Source organism: Apostichopus japonicus, chromosome 14, assembly GCF_037975245.1.
Source record: "Apostichopus japonicus isolate 1M-3 chromosome 14, ASM3797524v1, whole genome shotgun sequence".
NCBI lineage: Eukaryota > Metazoa > Echinodermata > Holothuroidea > Aspidochirotida > Stichopodidae > Apostichopus > Apostichopus japonicus.
This window is the reverse complement of record NC_092574.1, coordinates 27,395,531-27,410,182: the sequence shown is the minus strand read 5'-3', so window position 1 is coordinate 27,410,182 and position 14,652 is coordinate 27,395,531. Positions and strand designations below refer to the sequence as shown.

Sequence of the window (14,652 nt, the reverse complement as noted above, 5' to 3'; positions counted from 1 at the left end):
TCTAGTCATAAACCCTTCCTCTCGGGAAGACACGAACAAATGTAGCGTGTAATGTAGCTCGTATACAGGCCACTAAGTATAAAGGCCTAGGCATTGCTACAGTATTGCCTAGTCTCAGATCCCTTCTTGTATTTTGTACACCAACAAAGCGAGTTAGCATTTGTAAGTTTCCAGCTATTTAGCATCAGTATGGCACTCAATTTAGTACCACCTATTATTACAGCTCTTTAAAAATTTGGAAAAAATATTTTATATCAAAGCATCTTGCTTGGTTAATTTTACTCTGATGCATGTATGGTCAGAACTTCTTTTAGTATGGAAAATCCTGTCAAGTAGGGATGCAAGTGTTCTCAAACCTTTGTAGTGTGTGGGTTTGTAACTATGCCCTACGAAGCTCATGGCACCAGACTTACATTGAAATAAATGGAATATCAGATGGCTTATTAGTCAGTTGAGTTCCAGTGTAGACAATTAATGTGAACCACAGTGTGATCGACAAGACAATTCAAACTACTGTATCAACCAAACAAATTTGGTTTTAATTTGTTGCAGATAAAAGTGCAGGCCCATCGGCGCCAAAGAAAAAGATATTTACGGTGCTTCCTCTCCAGAGATTTCTCTGACACAACAAAAACTTGTGGAAAATCAGGACTCAAGTTTTCGAAAGGAAGAAGATCTGGTAGCGGGCAGACAGAACAGCTGTCTCAGTGTCTAACACAAGGTGCTGGAAAACGGCTCAAAGAAGCTGCTGAACAGAGATGTGATGAAAGGATGAAAATGCTATTGGCCAAGACATTCTGTTTACACATTACAGAGGAAGACTACTTCTTCTTAAGCAAGTGGCAATGAGTGTTGGTCATGTTGACAGTGACGAGGAAGTCATATAACTCAGAAAGGATTGTTTGTGTAACCAAAGCATAACCTGGTTAATGTTTTGTTGTTTTTATGTTGATCATTTTTTTCATTTTCCAATTTTGTTTTATTCATTTGACAATGAATAAATTACTTTGGTTGATTGAGGTTTTCCCCAAAGTTTTACTTTTTGCTACTTCTACAGGGCAACAGTTTGTGGTCAGGTGGCCCTGTGTGACCTTTGCCTTTTTTAAACATAGCAAATGTCTTTTGTTGTCCTTGTTTTCTAGGAATACATGTACTGGCTCCAGCCTCTATCAATTTTGAGAACTGTGGGAAAAATAAACAGTTTAATAGCTATTTTGTTTTGGTAGGAATATTCTTGGTGATGGATGTGTATCTACAAATTTATTTAAGGACACTGATGGGACCCATTTATAAGTTTAGATTCGGGTTAAGTTATGTGTCTGGTAATTCCTTAGGAACTTAATTGACAGCTGATAGGTCAATGGACCCCGAATACCAAGGAGTGAAGAGCAAGCTGTTCTAGAGCCGTCCAGAGAGCCAACCTACCTCAGAGACGTCCCCCAACAGAGTGAACCTGCCCCGGAAGTAACCCAAGGAAGCAATTATATTTCGCGACTTTGTATTTGGTTGACCCGCGCAGCGATTGTGTTTTTATTTCGTTTGGACTTTTAAGCATTTTATTTTCCAATAAGTTCAGGGGATTTCTTATTAGACGTAACAGCTCTGATAAGATCTTTAAGTTACCCATTTATATAATTTAAATTTTTCTTTAAGTTTAAGGCCCCATTGGTTTTAATACAAGATTCATGTGCATTGTAAACCTTCTATTTTCTTTATGTTTATTTGTGTGAGCGTTACGCCTTTTCAAGTTGTTCACACGATCTCAGAGTCATCCGTTCCTACTCTCATGGGAAGGTGATACTTGTAATTTTCCAAAACCTAAAAATATATATTTTTGCCTGGTCACTGCGTTTTTGACCAGCTAATTTGCGTTAAAGGTGAGTCTCGAGGCAGACTTCAGGAGACGGACAGTGTTTAAAAATGCAATTATTCAGATTATGTTTAACACAACATAAATTTGTTGTTTTCGAAAAATAACACTGCTTTAAGAATCAAACAACTCTTAAAATATTCTTCGGACATTCCTCTATTACTTCAGCCAACACATCCAGGTTTAATTATTTTATCATCTTGCTGTGACAAGGAACTGCTCTGTTTAATTGTCGTACAGTACAACGTATAAGAATGAAATTTTTTTTATTTTATTGTTTACTCTTTTCATGAAACCTCTCTTAGCACCCAACAACCGTAAAATGTCTTCAGACGTTCCTATATAGCTTTCAACCAACATTACCTGGTCCTAAATACTGTTAGTGCAAGAACATTTAAATTATGTTATTATCTTGCTGTGACAAGAAACTGCTCTTTTTTCATTATCGTACACGTATAAGAGTGACGTCATGTGTATATTGTTTACTCGTAAAATAACACCTCTCCTAGCACCCAACAACTCTTTACATATCATTTTGATATCCCTCCATTACTTGAAACCAACACATCCTGTTTCTAAATAAGTGCAAGAACATTTAAATTGTGTCGTTTGATGTTGCTGTTACAAGGAACTCCTGAGTTTAATTGTCAGTGACATCATTTGTTTGTTGTTTACTTGAAAAATAACACCTCTCCAAACATCCAATATCGCGAAAAATGTTTCCAGGACATCCATTTACAACTTCCAACCAACAAACCTTGGTACTAAATATGTGCAACGAACTCGTTTTTATTAAGCCTGCCCAGATGGACTATGACGACATATGTTTATTGTTTACTCGTAAAGTATTGCCTCTTTTAGCATCCAACAACTCTTCCAGTATTCTTAGGACATTTCTCCACATCATTCAACCAACAAACCTGGTTCCAAATAGGTCTAGTAAAATTTTAAAACTATTACCATGTTGCTGTGAATAGTCGTTGATGATTTTTAGTTTAGCCCACACTTCATAGTGAGGTAATTTGTTGTTTACCCGCAAGATAACATCTCTCCAAGCATCCAGCAACTCCTAAGATAATCTCAGGACATCCCTCTATACCTGTCAACAAAAACATCTTGGTTCTTATAAGTTCAAATGCATTTTAATGCCATTTTCATGTTGCTGTGACAAGGAATTGCTTTGTTGTAGTTGTCGTACACCGTATAAGAGTGACGTCATTTGTTTGTTGTTTACTCGAAAAATAACACCTCTCCAATCATTCAAGATCGCGAAAAATGTTCACAGGACATCCCTCTACAACTTCCAACCAAGAAACCTTGGTACTAAAAATGTGCAACGAAACTAGTATTTTTTAAGCACTTTTTGAAGCCTGCTCGATGGACTAGACATATACTTTGAAAGTCATTTTTGGAATGCCCTCTTATGTTAAAAGTTAAAGTGTAAAGAAATTAGTATCATGCAAAAGATATTTCGCTTACCGTGTAAATACCGAAAAGTTAGCGCTAACATTTGTAGCCTTGAATTTGTGTTGCTGTTTTGTGTAAATTTGACATCTGTAACCTTTTAGTGTAAAGAAGTGATAGATACGGTACGTGTAAGACGAGATACCGTACATATATTTCTTGTGCGAGTTGAAGAGGTTCGTTGCGAGATTGCTGGCTTCCCTTATAACATAGCCTAACTGAACACAAACAGAAAAGTCCACGCTGCTATCACGAGGACCACAAAGCGAGTACATTTCTAGTGCAATATTCACTTCATAGTCAAGGAGTTACCATTTTCGCCCGGCACTACAAAATCGTCACTATATGTATTGTAGGCCAATTGTCAAAATCCGCCCACCCAGTAGCTCCTCCCCTCTTCTTACCGACCTCCCTTAGAAGCTACCTTAGGGAATTAAGACTAGATATTGCAGACGAATCTAGTATGAAGTTATGGCCAAGGTTTTGCTTGTGTCATTTCCATCTGGTAATAACCAACATTTCTTTAGATGCGAAAAACAGAGGAAGAATAAGAATAAGAAAAACAAGTTAATATAAGGACGGAGAAGACGAGACGCTAGTCAATTAAATACAATACAGGGAAAATGTCAGCATTCAGGGTGAGCAAACTTTTCGTAAGAAGGGTAGACTATATACGTTGAATATTCACTTACATGGAACGAATTATATGGGATATGAAGAATAAAGTAGATGTTGACCAGTAACTTGAGCAGAGGAAGGGTGTTATGGCTGGGTGAACAAGTTTTATATGTATGTTAGTGGATTGGGAATACCATCAACTGACTTTTGTTGACTATTATTGAGAAATGGATGTTCGTTCATTGGGACTAACCATTGTGTGCAGATTTGTATAAAGTCGAAAATGTTAGTATTACTATCACAATATGCAAATATATACTGCACATGAAAATTAGCTAACCAAAATGTGTATGTAATAGAAATGGTTTTGAAATGAATTTTCACGAAGGTTCTTATTCCGCGATCTTTGCAGATAATGTGGGCTTTGGTCAAATTGGGTAGAAATAAATTGTTCTGCTGTTTGTAAGACAAGATTTGGAGTTTTAGTATATCTTTACACAGGCAAAAACAAATAACTTTTATTCATTCAAATATCTTCTCGGCTTATTTCCATCATGTAAGGGCTACCACCCCACCTTTGTTTAGTTATGATTTCAAATATCTCCAAACATTTCGTAATTAAACAACACTTTTCGTAATTAACACAAACACTTGCACATATGTTAGTTGTTTCTCCCACCCAGTTAATTTAGCTTGCCCATTACCCACCGAGTAAATTACTTGCCCACAAATTCTCGTTTTAATATCAGAGATATGCATAGAAACCAGAATTAAGATATTCCAAACCATCTCAAGTATGGGAATTAGTAAATAGTCCAATGCATGTCAAGTTATCGTTAACATTTTCGCGATAAGTGAAGTTGACGGTAACTATAGCTATGATATCAGGGGCGTTAATGCTAAGGGGCAGAGGTCAATACCCCGCAACAGCTAAAATAGTGGTTAAAAGTGTGTTGCCCTCACCCAGGATGCATAAACAAAACAATAAATACGATACTTCGAATAGTTGCTTCAAATTGAAAAGCAGTAAGCCTACATGTTAAACAAAACTAATACATCAGTAGAGAAAAACACTTCGAATCAGCTTGTACAAAGGTAATATACCTTGTGCCGCTGGCAAAACGTGACTTTGTGTTTATTGTTTACAAATACATATTTGATCGTATTCATGAAATCAAGGAGGGCAAGGCAATCATATGATCAATGTCTCACTTCACCTACCTCATAATCCGTTTAATTTAAGATGAACGCCAACATTTTGCCAGAAAACCCAGAAAAGGTATAGAGACAATAGACAGAAGTATAAAATGGGGGAAATTATGAGTTAAACACTGTCGAAATTTACATGTAAAGGAGGCCAATATCCATATTTTTCTTACATTCTTACATTTCTTACACCAAAATTCTACATTTGATTTCACACGAATCCAAGAAAAAAGTTGAAGAAATCAGAATTCTTGTACTCAAATGTTGAGAAAATCATAACAAATTTCAGGAAAACGTTTAAGTAAAATTGTCTACATTTGGAGGTAAAATGTTGAATTTACATCTCTAATCTGAGCTACAGTAGCATCTAAAACTGTTGAGTCCTGCTGGGAAAGCCCCAAACTGGCTAGGATTTCACTCCCAAACTTTGTGGTTGCTTCCTACGCCATTGAGTGGTTTTTCTTTCTTGAAATATGCGGTAGTACAGAAATTGCCATTGAGTTGTTTTTCTTCCTTGAAATATACGGTAGTACAGAAAGAGCGACTACACAACCAACTTATGTATGTGTTTGATGACGTATATATGCATGCATTTATGGTGTTTGCGTTGGTATGTTTGCTTCTCCAATTCTGAAAACGGATCGACACCCTGTTTGATACAGCATTATTTTTTAAATTTATAATATATTACAAATTAAATGGAAATATTAGTCGAAAAAGGACCTGATTTCCCCATTTTTGTCGATATAAATAGAATATAAGTTGTGCTTCTATGAACGTTGTTGCAATCCCTATTATATGTTTTATCGAACATAAATAAGAAAAAAAATCAATGTTGTTCATCCCGTTAATTAGAAAATATCCACTGGATGGGCAAAAAACACCCGGTAAAGTATTCATATTTACTTCACTGACTTTTACAAACTGTGTTAATAAGCCGATTTCTCCAACACGATGAAAATAACTTGTAACAGGGTAGAAAAACGTTGACCAGGTAATTACAAAAGAAAAGGAAAAAGTCATGACTTCCGGATAGAGTACAGTCCTATGTTTTTTATTTTGTATGTATAGAATGTGGTCGACGCAGACGGCGTAGCCCACCCCCTGACACAACCGGTCCGACTGCTGACAGATGCCCTTCTTCACAGCGTTCGATCATAGCTGACTGGCGGCAGACTAGCAAACGTGTTTTTTGGGAAAATCCTCAAGTAAGCGACCCCTCGGGGATATCAAGGTGGGTATATTATGCTTAGGTTTTACACATTCCTTCAAGTGACTTCAAACAGTTGGGGACAGGCATGGACATCTTGGGTTTTAATGATGATGCGTAGTCAAATAAGAAAATTATGTAACTTATTTACATATCTATATGTAATGATGTATGGGGGGGGGGGGGTAAAGGCATGGGGAACGTATTATGTATCATTACCACATGTATAGGGTCAAACTACTTCAAACATTGTGCCTTTTTTGTAGCACATATGCTGGTGCGATGCAAGACTGCTTGATTCGATGAAATATAGTCGGATAATTCTTATCACGGGGTGTACTTATGCTGGGAGAAGATCACATCTTGGTGTCATCATTTCTTCGAATATAAAGTTTGTTCCGTTTGGCCAATTGGTATGAATGTATCTGGTGAAAACACAGTGCACGAGTTAAATCATGATACCATCATCTTGATGTGAAGCTTTAACCCACAGAGGCAAAATCTTCTTACAAAAATACATTTTGAAGGAGTTTATTATGTACAAAATGAATTATTGTGTGTAATCTGATTCGTCATGGGCTGTCAATCATTGCAATGTTTTACAATTTTATTCGTTTATAACCTATTTTGATCAATTTCGCATGGAGTAGTAATTAAGTACTGATGAAGATCTATAACTTTTATGTCATATGAAATCTTCATCAATATTTTAAATATTTCGATTATATTGTTTTATTTATGATATTTTGTCCACTCATTGATGCTTGCATCGTGCAACGTGCACTGTTCCATTACATTAGAAAGTATATTGCAATCAAAAAGTGATATTCATCTCTTGCTGAAAACGAAATAAATACATTTCTTATTTATTTATTTATTTATTTATTTATTTATTTATTTATTTATTTATTTATTTATTTATTTATTTATTTATTTATAGTCTTGTAATAACCCGTGGACAAGCTTCTGGCAGTGAATTCACCTGCGACGGATCGTCAACCTACGTGACTTACGACGCAACTGATACACGAGGAAACCGAAGAACCAATATTTGTTGTTTCTACATCAGGTGTAAAAGTAAGTTACTTGAAAGCTTCGCATATGTATATTCTGATGCAATGAATTTTCGCTAATATTCTAACTAACAATTAGTCGTATTTGAATTCAACCTGGTTACAGTGTGAGCCAAGCACGGACTGACAGGTAGATTGACCATTTAAAATAGGTTATAAAATAATAAAAGTAACTAGGGTCTGGAGGAATCAATAACGTCGCCAAAAATGTCCTAACTAGAAACATTGAGAGAGAGAGAGAGAGGGGGGGGGGAGGGTTGGCTGGGAAAAGGGAAACTTACCACTTGGCAGGTAACGATTTCATAGATGAAGAATCCCTTGAGGTATGTAGGGGACAAGCAGTGTCAAAGTTAGATATCTGAACATTTGCAAACTTCTCTCATTGACACATAGTGTCGTTGTGAATGATACAGGTTGTTCAAGGGATTTCACCCCAAAGCTTGCTGAGGGAAGGGGAGGCGGTGCAAGCTTCTTCAGAAGCACGCAAGTTGTTGACACGCGCTGATAAAATGGAACATAATGATATGCTTATGTTGATGTTTCCAATGGTTGCCATGCCCACCAATCGTTCAACGATAAAGGCATTAGTACCAAGTTGAATCCGACACACCAGTTTATTTTGTTGTTTCGTAATATTCATGCCTTTGTGTGTGTCTTCACTAGGATTGACATATGATAACTCTTTCCATTCCCTCTCCTTTGTTCGTCACTGCCTATTGAATCATCGGAAAACATTTAACTGTCAAAGCTGAAAAAATCGAAAGAAGTCGAATTAATATAAATGTTCACCATTTATAACCTTTTTTCATACACAGCTACCACATGTGGCGCAATCACCGCTATAGCCAACGGCAATGTAGCTTGTTCCCATGATAATATTTACGGCTCCATTTGTTCATTTGAATGTTCGAATGGGTACGAATTAAGTGGCGCTACCTCCATCGTATGCGATCGTGAAGGAGACTCTAGCATCAACGGATTTTGGAGCGCGAACCCTCCAAGTTGCAGACGTAAGCTTATTATTTTACTATACATCATAATCCTGCCAGTCCCGAGTTCATTTCCATAATCAGTCAATCCCGCAATTCCTTTTTTTGTCGTTGGAATTTTTGGGGTGTAGGTGGGGTATAATTAATCTGAAACAGAAACAAAGAAATCAATTGTTTTACATTTTTGCCTGTAAGCCTCCTGCTTTCCCTTTTAATTGGCACAATACGTTTTGTGCCGTTAAAATTGCTCGTTCCATGCGTTCCATAAATATTAAACCCTCTCCGAATATTCAATGGAGATAATGATAATGCTCCAATTTTTACAAACTCTATGAAGTGTTTCGTTTCTTGCACGAAGAAGCATCTAATTAGGTACACTACAAAACACACTACAAACTTGGCTATAGCAGGGACAAGGTTCAACATTGGTAAGGAACATGTGCCATAGGACCTAGTATGGCGCTGTAAGAGCCGTTTTCTGATTTTCTAATATCATTAAAAAGCCAACATTTTTTTTCACAAAAGTAGCGTCTCAACATGTTGAATTTCGGATAACATGCATAACACGTGTAGTACGTTTTATAATGTAAGGTTACTATATACGTCAGCACTGTGAAGAATGACAACAAGTAGAATGGGTCACGGTACATAGGGTGAAAATGTGATTGGAAACGTCCGTTGTGACATGGATGTAGCAAGGTTCTCGAGCCAAAGTGATGGTGATAAGAGTAACGCTCAACGCAACCATTTGCCTGATCTATTGTATTATGATTAACAAGCGTTATTCCTTGATAACAAAAAAGAGAAAGGAAAGGTTCTTTCAGAATATGTGAACAGTAAGTTGTGAACAGTTAGCTTCAGCATTCAATACGTCCATAGCATGCACCTGGTATGTACACTTTACTACCATGTTGTTAATGAACTAGTCGGGCATTCTCATGTACTAAATGTTCGGGAAAGCTTATTTTAACTGGCCAAATTATAAGAGAAACTGAAATTTAACTAACGAAGAGGTACAAAAATGCAGTCGAATTAATCTTGTGGGCCCTGAAATATTGGCACAGGGCTAAATATTAGTGATACCCCATTAAAAAAAATATGCATTCCAAAAACCATGTTAGAAGCGTCACTTGACAGGTAGTTCAAGTTGCTGCTTGAGTTTGAATCGTCGACATGATATGTTACTACGGCCATTGTACCTGCCTATTCGGCTTCTCATACTTATCAAAGTCCTATTGGTCTCAAGCTTCCATTGGCATATTTTTCACTGAAGGGTTATATATAAACGTATATTAAGTTGCAAATAAAGCTCGTTAAGGTTGAATAAAATTTAAGGCCTATTGACCTGCGCTGCCAGATTCGTTTCCAATTTGTCAGCAAATGGAAACCTTCAATCTGAAACAACGTGGGTAACCAATTTACCCAACACTATCCAGCCACTTTCGGGTTAAGGATTGCACCAAAACAAGCACGAAACTTTCACCAATTAACTGCCAAAAAGTAATACGTATCCAGAATTGGGCAAAATATTTCTCCAAGTGTCCAGTATTGTAAAGAATTTGTATAATATTCAGTATGTCTTACTTCACATTATGTGTGTTATGTATACCATCCTTTCTATTTTATGAAATTTATATCAGCTGTTCTCTGTCCGATGCTGGAGGAATTGGTCAACGGTAGAATTGAATGCACCAATAGAAACGAGTACCAGAGCAGATGTTACTACATTTGTGATAATGACTACAAGATAGCTGGAGGCAACTCTGGCATAAGAGTATGCTTGTGGCAAGACTTCTGGAGTGTAGAAGCACCTGCATGTGTGGGTAAGCTTGTAACTCTTTCCTTCGATCACGTGAGAAACGGGCGACATGCAATAACCGCCAAAACATGTCTACATGTCCTTCACTTTCGTTGTAATATCTGAAACTTGGAAGGACGAAAAACAAGATGAAAAATGTCATCGACATTTATAAATAATTTGGTGTTCATTTGGGAGGAGCCATGATCAGGCATTACCATATATATGTGGATTTTTGTCTCGTTGCAATCAACGATCATAATCAAAACACCTCAACATTATTGGTGTTGCTTTTAATATAGTTCAGGTTGGTCATTGCTTTCAACAACACCATATTTACTTCATCGTGAGAACATCAACATTCAAGTCTAATCAGAGAACGAATTGAGATATGTTGTGTATCCTTAAAGTAGCCACAAAACCTTAGAAACAAGAATAGAAAATATAATAAATCTTTCCTTTGCTGAGGCAGAAGGTTGATCCCACATATCTGTCAGTATCTTTGTACACCACATAAATCAATGTATACGATGGCCAATGCATATGTGTAGTATATGCATACTGTCTTTTACAGACGCCTTACCGCCTGAAATAACCTGTCCCGAGCCACTGATAATAATATCAGACGGAACCGGAATGGCTAGATATGTGACTTGGGCAGATGCTACCGCAGTGGATAACACAGAGGGTGCTGTAACAGTCGAACAGTTCGAAGGACCTACTCTCGGTACAGACTTGACTGTAGGCTTTTACACAATCATGTATAAGGCCAGTGATTCATTCAGCAATGAGGCGACATGCTCTTTTTTGTTAACAGTGAAACGTAAGTATTTGATATTGAGTAAGTATATTTTCAATGGTCAAATGTCTGTTCATCAATTTATAGAACTTAATGTGTTAGTGTCACGCCTGCATTGTATTTTAGCATTCCTTGTGGGTGGAAATTTCCACCGGGCAGCCTAGGCCTTTGCAAATTGTTCATTTCTGCTTTCGAGTAATGTATGCAAATTCCAGGAGGTGAACAATGGGGAGACGGGTTCTTCTCGGGTAATGTATGTAGATCCGAGCAAGTGCATAATGGGAAACGGGTCCATCGGAATTCGTAGATTGTGCTTTGGCGGGTAAGGGCAGGGGTCAACTTAAGGTCGCTATATAAGGATTGGGGTGTGGTTGGATGAGGCATTCTGTGTGAGTCTCACCACCGTCCGGTCTTCGCCGTCTTATCCCTCGGCTTCTGTGTGTTAGCCGTTATCCAGGCTTCTTTGTATGAGCCTAGGCTTCTTTGTATGAGCCTAAAGACTGGGAACGTTGATATTTTGTGGCGTTGCGTTTTAGCCTGAGCCATATCAGCGTATCCTGAGGATTACTGTGTGTATCCGTTCTTGTCTTATTCGACGAAATCATTTTGGACACATTTCTGTGTATATGTACACCGCAAAGGGCCGTTTTACTGTGTGTTACGTCCCTGGCCGTTTGACCAAGTTAATCCGGGATTTACTAATAGGACGATCCCGTAAGTTGATTTTTTGTCCGTATTACGCATTTAAGTGGTATCTGTATTTTTGATCGCACAGTAGGGTTTGTGCAGAAATTAATGTATTGTATTTGAAGGAGTCCTCGATCTATGGCTCGCAATTCAGTCAGTTTGTTAAAATGTTTATCCATGCTTAGGCATACGAATTTGTAATTGTTTAGGGTCAAATGCGTTTAAAGCATTTAAGGTATTTTTGGGTCGTATAAGTGTGTGCGAATTATAAGTTCGCCTTAGTGCCTTTGGTTGGGTTGATTGATTTTGTATATTATCATATGTAGTGGAACGGGTAGTTATCGCCAATTTGAGGGCGTTCTAACCATGCTATGTTTCCAAACATCGGGCTGCCGCCATTTTGTTATTGTGATATGTAGTATCGAGTAGCTATTATGTGTTTCATTGTAAGGGTTGACACGGAGGTTCTTGGTATTATTTGGTAAATAGTGACACCATATTGGTTGTGTGTTGCTTGCTGACTTTACGTCAGATAGGGGCTTTTGACGTCATAGTTTGACAATATTCGGTGGTGTAGATATAAGTATAGCCATGTGTTTGCCATTTGGCGCATGCCTGAGAGTAGTTTTGTTGTGTTTTTGTCATATAGGGTTGCAGTGTTGGGGCCCGACGGCTACGCTGGTGTGAGGGGCTCGCCGTACCGTCTGGAGCTTCCTGCAGGGTACCAGCCGGAAGAAATCTAAGCGATAGAGAAGAAATCTAAGCGATAGGGAAAAATTAAGCGATAGGGCAAATCCTTAGTAGAGTTGTTTGGAAGGGTTGGTCGGGTTAGCGAATGCTAACCGACGTGTGTATTTTTGTGTTGGGTATTTATATGTTTCTTTTGTCGAGACCAAAAAGTCATTGGTCGTGTTGTAAATAAATTGTATGTATCATTTCGCAAAATTCTTGGTGGTCTGTCATTTATTTATGTCATTCGTCTCGGGTGTCGAACGCTAAGCAGATTGAGACGTGTCCAGGTGGGGGATTACTCCTTTACTTGTGACAGTTAGTAACATGAATATATCTTGCTATGTAATATACTCGAACACAACATTCGATGCTATTTTCTTGCAATATTTTTGCATGAGAGATGGTATTTCTCCACAAGCTAGCAGGCTCATGATGTGATGTATACGCAAGGCAAAAATTTCACGAGAAGTACAATTGATGGTTATACAAGTTTGGTATAATTTGAAATCAGCGTTTGTTCCTCCCGATGTTCGCAGAAATTGAAACATGTCAAATTGCAGAACCCTATTTTTTTTTGTTATTTAGTCATACGTTGCCCACCCATTTACGGAACCGACGCTCAGACCGTTCGATGTACCAATGAGTTCAATTTAGACTCTGAGTGTCGATTTACTTGTGCCATTGGTTACTTTTTGACCAACTCAAACACCGTACGTTGTCAAAACGATGAATCCGTTGCCATATGGGACACAGAGAGACCGTCCTGCGAAGGTGAGTCATAAATATACATGTTGATTTTATTTTGATTGACTGTTGGTTTGCTGTATTGGTACTTTTATATTAGTTTACGATAACGTAAAAAAGACATTGGCTTAGCTTATCTTAGGATACAAATCATTCCCAGCCTTGATATTTATGATTGATTCCGGTAGAAGTGGCATCCTCACAATAATTCTCCGCAGATTTGAATTGCAATCAAGAGCGTTATAGCAAATCCCTGCATATGCATTGTGTTGTTTCTCACAGTGCGCTTCTAAGCCATGAAGCGCTTCCTGGAGTAATGTTACATCATGATCAGGATGTTAGCTGTACTGAATAGCATTAATATTTCTAACGGCAACGATCGAGTGCACTATTTTTGTTTATTTATCAGTGAGATGTTAGAGACGGAGAAGCAACGTTCTCTCCAGATATAACAAATTAATTACGTCTGCTTGAGAGTTAGTTAATTTCTAGCATTTTTTAGTTGTGTGATTGTGAGCTCTTATCGTTTCCCTAGAAACAATCTATGGTTACCCTTCCCAAAAGATGCTGAAGTTTCTAAGTCTAGAATATCCTCAAATAATGACATGGTATTCAACAATTCTGGGAAGTGATGTCCATAGTAAAGAATCTAGATAACTATGTGACTGCGGCACTTTACGGCACAACCTTCAAATTAATGGGGTGGTTCTAATCCGGTTATATTAGTATTGTATCAGTATAGAATCAAGGCAATAGCAAAATTATTTTATGTTAACTCATTTATTTGTTTCTGATTACAGGCGGCAACGAACCTTCCTTCAAAAGGCTATATATACACATGCATTTTGCTTTAATTTTTTTTTTGTAGTTCAAGCACATCAAAATTAACTCAGTTGTTCATGCTAACATTGACGTAAGAAGTATAAGATACATTACAAATGTGTATCATCCGATGAACTGTCTATGAACATTTATCTCTCATTGATGTTTTCTTGCTGTTCGTTTGTTCTTACGCTTTCCAATTCAACTTATCTCTGCAGTGATAACTTGCCCTTCACTGCCTGTCCCGGTGAACGGACGTTTTCGAGACCAGATTTCTGAGTGCCCTGTGTCCTATGGATCGTGGTGTTTCTTTGAGTGTAATGACGGATACAATTTGATTGGAAGCAGAGCAAGGCGGTGCTTGGTTCAACCAGGAGAAATGACTGGTTTCTGGGACGGAGATGAAACACTGTGCATGAGTACGAGTTTATGTTCTTCAAAGAAGCTCAGTAGCTTAGGGACGGCGAAGAGAAAGGTGGCTATGTAGAAAAAAAAGTTGTCGGCGCAGTAGGCCAGGATAGTTTGATACTTTAGTGCCAATACATAAGTTCAAAGTGAGCGAGATATCCTGACTCACGAACAGCTCACATGGCTCTAATGTGAACATGCTATTAAACAACACTCACAATTTTACATGCAA

General features: G+C 37.8%; 1 protein-coding gene across 1 annotated transcript in view; it reads left to right on the top strand.

Moving 5' to 3' along the window:
- LOC139980106 (uncharacterized) overlaps nucleotides 1–14,652 on the top strand; it is a 57,123-nt gene that overhangs the window by 2,352 nt on the left and 40,119 nt on the right. The window contains exons 2-8 of the mRNA XM_071991483.1: nucleotides 6,230–6,392; nucleotides 7,309–7,445; nucleotides 8,257–8,451; nucleotides 10,071–10,253; nucleotides 10,803–11,051; nucleotides 13,032–13,217; nucleotides 14,231–14,431. Coding sequence (XP_071847584.1) covers nucleotides 6,230–6,392; nucleotides 7,309–7,445; nucleotides 8,257–8,451; nucleotides 10,071–10,253; nucleotides 10,803–11,051; nucleotides 13,032–13,217; nucleotides 14,231–14,431 — 1,314 coding nt within the window. The remainder of the gene's footprint in view (nucleotides 1–6,229; nucleotides 6,393–7,308; nucleotides 7,446–8,256; nucleotides 8,452–10,070; nucleotides 10,254–10,802; nucleotides 11,052–13,031; nucleotides 13,218–14,230; nucleotides 14,432–14,652) is intronic.